Genomic DNA, 7,680 nt, shown 5'->3' on the forward strand with positions numbered 1-7,680 from the left:
TTGCTTTTTTTGGTGTCAGATAAACTATTTAAAAGGGATCAAATTGTAGTCTTACATCAACACAGTAAATAAATGGCATAAACTTTATTTAAAATATTTAGGATGCGGGCTGGACCGATAGCACAGCGGGTAGGGCATTTGCCTTGCATGAGGCCGACCCGGGTTCAATTCCCAACATCCCTTATGGTCCCCCGCACACCACCAGGAGTAATTGCTGAGTGAAGAGCCAGGAGTAACCCCAAAGCATCCCAGGTGTGACCCAAAAAGCAGAAAAAAAAGTAAATTGTTATGATTTACTAACTTTAATGGTAATCTTTAAAACAAAATAAACTTTCAATTATAAAGAAATACCATGCCCCTTATTTGCTATTGCAGACGTATTTGAAAGAAAATTGAGTACATTTTAAAAGCATAAATAAATAATTACGTATTCTAAAGTTTCAAATAAAAAGGGAAAATTAGTAAACTGCTCTCATGCGAAGAATTGACCATTTGCCATTATTTGGGGAAAATAGAGGATGTGAGTACATATCTCCATATATAGATGAAGATATACATATATTTCCACCTACATATAGATGTAGAATGCATATTTGATTCATACACAAATGGCAAAGTTCAGGCTTTGGAAAAGTTCAGACTTTGAAACTGTTCCTTGAAGATGTATTTATTCAGATAAAATTGTATATGAGTCACATATTTACATATTTACACAAAATTTACATATTCCATACAGCATAATTTTAATCCTAATATAAGAACATTCTGCTTACTTCCAGAGAGAGTCTTTAGTATTCGGTTTCTTTAGAAAGAACTGAAGTAAAAAGCCATACAAAGCAACCATGGTATTCTCTTATATAACCTGCAGAAGAGAAAATCATCACCCTTTCTTTAAATATTAGTATTAGTCGTATCAGCTAATTCTTCCATCACTAATTCCTGTTTTGCTTTCTCGCCACATTTCCTATAAAAGAAACTTTTCTCGTGTAGGTTTTGAGTTGTAGATTCCTGGGGTAACTGATGAAACGTATTTATAACCATATTGTTTTTAGCTCTTCGGTTATAGGCTGTCTGGACGTAGACTTCCTTGGACTTTCCTCTTTTTTGGCAGAACTGAAGGTGAAAAGCATCTTGAAAGCCACGGCGAAAATTCTCATTGAAGAACCCGTAAATGATGGGGTTGACGCTGCTATTGCAAAAAGCAAGCCAGTGCGCAAAGGGGTAGATATAGATGTTGATGATCCGCAGTTCATCCGGAGCCAGATCAGCGTAGTCCGAGAGCATCATCAGGGTCCACAGAGGCAGCCACGAAAGAATAAAAAGCAAGGCCACGATCAGCAGCATTTTAATGACCTTCTGCTTTTTCTTGGACACCACGTGACACCGCTCCTGGCTCTGTTTGCCTCTGTCCGCCTCAGCCCTCTTGCAGAGTGAAACCCCAATCCTTCCATACATGACAACGATGAGGGAAAGCGGAGCAAGGTAGATATTAGCAAACAACACGGTGGTATAGATCTTCCTCATTTCTTGATTTGGCCATTCTTCCCGGCACCAGTAGACTGGGCTGGTTTTATTCTGGGAACTGAGTTTCACTCGGTAATATCTTTCTTCTTGCACATGTAACATTATTGCAGATGGAAACATAATGGTGATGGCCAGGAACCAGATGATCATAATAATGACAAATGCTGTCTTGACAGTGAGCTTTGGTTTAAAAGGGTAGACGACAGACCGGAATCTGCAGTTAAAGGCAAATATCAGTGAGATACTGCTCCCAACTTCTGATTAGGTTCTGGGTTAAATTTGTTTATGTAACTCACGCATTCCCTTCAAAATCACAGATGTTAACACTAATATAGAAACATATACATGGTGATTTTATGCAATTAATATAGGTGAAAATTTTCAACTCAAAATAAGTGGAGTATCTGAACACTATTAAAGGAATAGTGATAAGTATATATTGAACATGAGTCTTTTCTATTGGGTTGCTTGATTGTCTCTACATATCTTCATTTAAAAGATGAGAGGACAGACTATAGAAAGGTGAAAAATCATTGCCCATAATTACATGATTTTAACATAGGAATTCTCATCCATTGCCCATATTCTTAAAAATCTCCCTCTAAACTCCCACACTATTTGTGTGCCTGACCAGTAATTTGCTTTGTCCAATTGAACATGGTCACACCAAGTATGACATAGAAACATTTTTAATTAGATGTATGAGTGACTTCAACTACAAAACCCATAGCAGGAGACAACACAGAGACACCCAGTCAATTCATGGAGAAATAATAAAAATTTATTATTTTAAGTCAGCCTGATTGGTGGTTTGGGTCACAGTGGTTCGAAGATTTGTTATGAGTTCCTTTATGTTTGTCCTTTTATGATGTATCCTTTTATGTTTGCCCTTTTATATCTGTGTCCTTTGGTGAGCATCGTAGCTCAATGTAGAATAGACCTGATGCATTTTGCTGCTAGTTTAGGAATTTTTGGAATTCTTAATGTTGCTATAATTGACATATATTGACATATATATTTGACATATATATAATTGACATTGTTATAATTCATTATAAGAAAATCATACCATTGTACACCTTCAAAAAATCCACACTTTTCAAGTTCTTTATAAGCTATCTAAACTTTGTAATTTTCTGATTATTCTACAATACAAAATGAAATTTCATGAGAATTACTACTTTCCTGATTTGCCAGTAAGAAAACTTAAAATTCTTAAGTGAAACTTACAATTTCTAAGTAGCTATCCCAAATTAATTTATCTGAGATATCTTCATGTATTGACTAATAAACTCGAGCTCAGTGCTCTATTCTTCAAATTTATTATATATGTAAAGTCTTCTGTCTTAATCTCCAAGATTTCCTCTGGTCATATAAGTAATGAATTCTACCATTTACTCACTGTTAAATTAAGGGTAACTTTACAGATATATACTTTCTTGGAAATAGACTAAAGCATTGAATTTATTATAAAAGAAAAAAATTAATTTAATAATAACATGTATTTCCCTACAACAACGAAAGAAACCCTGTAAGAAATGCTGTAAATTATATACTGATGCTTGTATCTTCCAGTGTTTTTTTTCTGATGTCAACAATTTCATTTTTTCTGTTATTTTATTTTAATTTATTTATCATTTTGTGAAGCAGGATTGTTTTTCTTTTTTGAAACCTGTTTAAAAAGATGTGAGGGAGAGTGAGAAATGTGTGTTCCAATAAAAATACTGGTTTATCTGTAGTGCAAATAGTCAAGAAAAAATCCATTGAGACAAACAAGTGAGATATGTGTTCCAGGGAGAACATGAGCTTGAAGATCAAGCCAAATATGGTACTTTAAACTATTTCCTTTCCATTTATCTCTCATATATAGACATCAATCTACTTAATTATCCATGGAGAGTCTATTAGACACTATCAATAATAAAAGTAATGAAGTAAAATTTTTAACTAACAATATAAACAGAATATATTGAACATGACTTTTCTGTTGGCTTAAATGCATATGTATAAATGTTTGGTGATATAATTTTATAACAAGAAATGATGATATCAATGTTGCTAGTTGATTGTTTCTCTTTGTGGATCCTTTTGTTCACTTAGGAGACATCTTCCAGGTCACTGTTCCTCTTTAGTTTTTCATTGTTTTGTTTAGTTTGGGGTCATACCTGGTAGTGCTTGGGGGCTAATCCTAATTTGGTGCTAAGAAATCATTCGTAGTGGTGCTTGAGACTATATGTCAGCCTAGGGCTCAAATCTGAGCCCCCCACGGGTAGATAAAACATGTTTCAGTTCCCTGTGCTATTTCCCCAGGCCATGCCTCTCTTTATTCTTATATTCATCATCTTTATTGATATATGCACCATCTCCCATTTGAGTTTATATAAAGTGATTATTTTCCTGCTCTCCTTTTACTCTAACAGAACTCTAAATTATTTCCACCTAGCTTACTAAAATAAAAACTAATGATAATTCCTCTATTTAAAAGACTTCTATAGATTACTATTTAAGATTACTATTTACTATTCTATAGATTATTATTTAAGTGATGAAGTTAAAACTTGGACAGTAAGTTTACAACAAATCGATTCTTGCCTCTTTCTATGGACACTCGATTGTCTTGTGTTCATTGAATGCAGTCGCTAAAATTTCTGGAAGTAATTTTTTGTTGTTGTTTAAGCTACGTAGTTTAGAATAAGTTTTTATCACAGGCTGAATTGACAAGAACAGGTATAATCCAAGTGTATTTAATTTTAAATTACAAAAAGCTTGGTGGTTTTTGTTTTTGTATTATTCAACCTTTGGTAAATGTATGCCTTGTTCTTAAAAGGGTAGCTTTTACAAATATAATTTTAGAATTTAGAAAAATTGTACATTTTCTCCAGTTCTGTATATTGATTGTAGATACCCCCCACCCATCTTTTTGTGTTGTTTTAGATTTTGTTACTGACTTACCTATCCACTGCTATTGCAACTAAGGTAAAGACTGAAGCTGCAACTGATATTCCCTGCACCAATCCACTCATCTTGCACATTGTGCTTCCAAATGGCCATCCTGAAGGCAAAATAAATGGGTTAATTTTTTGTAGAAATTATATACATATGTATATGTATATATACACATAAATATATATACTTTCATTGAAACTACAAATAGAAAACCTTAAAATCAACTGTTTTCTAATGATAGCTATGGAAGAGTGTTCCTTGGTATTTTCACTATTAACTCGAGTCTTTTAATACATTAACAATAATGTCAAAACTTATATCATAGCTACAAAATTATAAGCACTGTAGTACGTCCTCTGCATCTATTAAAATACATAATCCACATAGCACGATTTGAAGGCTTTCTTATTCTTCCCAAGATATAGACAAGATAAGAAAACACACAAATATAATATACCACCCCATACACTCAGTAGTAGTATTTTAAGAAGTTGAATCCAGAGTTCAAACCATTACTCTTTAAGCAAATTCACTCTTCAAATAAATAAAACAGAATTTTAGTCTTCCTAATTTGAAGATACATCCAATAAATTTTGAGTAAACAGGAGTTACATATAATGAAAGTGAAGTTCACATATAAATGATATAAATAACTGTAATATTTAAAAAAGACAGTTTGCCTCCTATGCAGTTTGTATGCCTTCCAGCCCAAATTCACATATTGACAACTTAACCTTCAATGGAATGGTATTAATACCAGAATGATGGCATTAATGTCTTAATTATTAAAAGTAGAAATTCTGGGATAAGCTTGGAGGGCATATTACTGACAGGCACATACTCTCAGAATGCAAAATATAATAATTCCTTTATTAAGTAGTGGAAACAGTGTTTTATAAGATATAAGCTAATATACAACATACAGAATGGTTGGTAAGAGGTAACATACAGTAATAATAGAAATATATGCTATGAATAGTGATTAAATTAAAAATTATAATATAGTTATATTGAGAAGATGAGGGCAGATAAAGACTGTGAGGGCATATTTGTGTTTAGGTGATAGGAGATACTGAGAATGAAATTATATCTCTACAGTTCGACTATAGCATGAAAACATGTACTTTTTAAGGAATAATAGCAATTACCAAAAATAAAGACAAATAATGTGAGAAGCAGCTGTCTCCTAGGAACAGAGTCAGTGATACAAAAGGTTAATAGATAATAGAAAATATGCACATATATAGTTTATTTGTAAATATTTTGGGAGAAATGTTGAGGTTATTTCTTGTTGGTAAATAAAGTTTTAAAGTGATAACAATTTTAATCAGCTTTTCACTTTTTTATCACAGTATCTAGAATGTATATATTATATACATAGTTATATTAATGATAATATAATGAAATATTTATATTAGTGATAAACATCATAAAATATAGAATCTTTACTGTATATGATAATAGAATATGCATCTTAAACTCACACTTGCTTCTACTCCTGAGAAAGGATGTAGAAAGAGATAAACTCTAAAGAGAGTTTTCCAGTCAACTGATAATTGAACGCTATAAAAAATAATTTATAACATGATGTATGCTGTTTTAAATATTTTGTATGTGCTGTTGTTTGCTTCTAACATATGCTTACAGTATATATAATGTAGGGCAAAAATTTGCAATCTGAGCTCAGAAACACCTAGAGTAGTAATGTAAATTGTCACTGATCAACTACCTCCCTTGAGAAATCACTGGGATACTTTTCCATATTTCATCAAAATATTTCTAACTAATCTCAAGAACTTAAATATTTATGCTTATATTGAAGTAATCATAACGATTGCAAGTAATTTTACTGCTATATATTTCAACAGTTGATTTTACTTTAAATTCATCATCCAAAAAAATCTGTAATTTGGGGGATGCTTAGTATTCTAATCATGACATATGTTCACTGAAACATCTTAAGCAGATATAAGAGGTGTTAGTTCTCATTCTCTGATGAGCTGGACTTTAGAACAGTAACTGCTTCCACTCCATCTTGTCTTACTTTCTGCAGGGTTCTTATTATTACCTAAGAACTTCCATATCAATTTTTTACATTATATATTTCTATTCATTTAGAAAGTAGATTCAATAAAGGGAGATAGCTGGAGCATTCTAGGACTACCCTAAATAATCTGTGACCCAATGCAATACCCTGTATGAATGCAATGATACAGGACAAACATTTTTTCTATTAATTTTGTACTGCACATATATCAACATACCTGCGATAATATTGTCCAGCAACGTGATAGGCATACAAAATATGCCGACCAGCAAATCACTTATTGCCAGGTTCAAGATGAAGAGATTAGTGACTGTATGCATATGTTTATTCCTCATTACGATAAAGCAAACCACTGTATTTCCCACCATGCACAGGAAGAAGATCAGAGAGTAGGAAATAATGAAGATGGCTGCCACTTGAGGGTCATGAAGGTAATAGTTCACATACGTTGTGTTGCCATCTGAATACAAATACTGCTCTGTGTCATTGATGCTCCACATTTCATACCAGTTTTCTGAAGAGTTTGAGCCCCCCTTCTCACTCATGATGGACCTAAATGAAGGAGAAGCAAAAAAGAAGAAATATAATCAGAAACCAGAAAAATAAATTATGTTCCAGAAATGTTTTAATGGTTTTTATTGCCCTAAAAAATGTGTTGCAGAAAATTCTGAAGTTTACTGTCATTTTTTTTCATTTTGTTTTGTTTTGGAAACATATCTCACATCTCTCAATGCTCAGAGGTTACTCCTGGCTCTACTCTCAGGAGTTACTCTAGGAGGTGCTACGGGGGTGGGGGGAGGGGGGATATGGAGTCCTGGGGATCAAACCAGGTTAGTGGCATCCAAAGAAACACCCTTCCCACTGTGCTATCATTCTGTAATGATGGCCCCTCTGTACCAGACTTTTAAAGGGACATTTTTTTTTCAGTATGCTTGTAAATTGTAATTTTATTTTTTATTGGAATGCATAAGCTCTAGTAAGGCCCCAGACCCACTACTATGTTTATATTTATTTATTTATTTTTAATTTTTTTTATAATTTATTTCTTTATTGAATCACTGTGGGAAAAGTTACAGAGCTTTCGAGTTTACGTCTCAGTCATGTAAGTATCAAACACATTTCCCTTTACCAATACTTATTTTTAACCTGAACCCCAATAGAAC

General features: G+C 33.0%; 1 protein-coding gene across 1 annotated transcript; it reads right to left on the reverse strand.

The window, feature by feature from the left end:
* Nucleotides 1-891: 891 nt before the first annotated feature.
* Nucleotides 892-7,062, reverse strand: NPFFR2 (neuropeptide FF receptor 2). Its single transcript, XM_056111166.1, has 3 exons — nucleotides 6,735-7,062; nucleotides 4,477-4,576; nucleotides 892-1,738 (listed from the first exon to the last, which is right to left on the reverse strand). Exons 1-3 carry the CDS (start codon nucleotides 7,060-7,062, stop codon nucleotides 892-894), a joined length of 1,275 nt encoding a protein of 424 aa, XP_055967141.1.
* Nucleotides 7,063-7,680: the final 618 nt, after the last annotated feature.

The sequence above is a fragment of the Sorex fumeus genome, unplaced genomic scaffold (assembly GCF_029834395.1).
Source record: "Sorex fumeus unplaced genomic scaffold, SorFum_2.1 ptg000013l, whole genome shotgun sequence".
Classification (NCBI taxonomy): Eukaryota; Metazoa; Chordata; class Mammalia; order Eulipotyphla; family Soricidae; genus Sorex; species Sorex fumeus.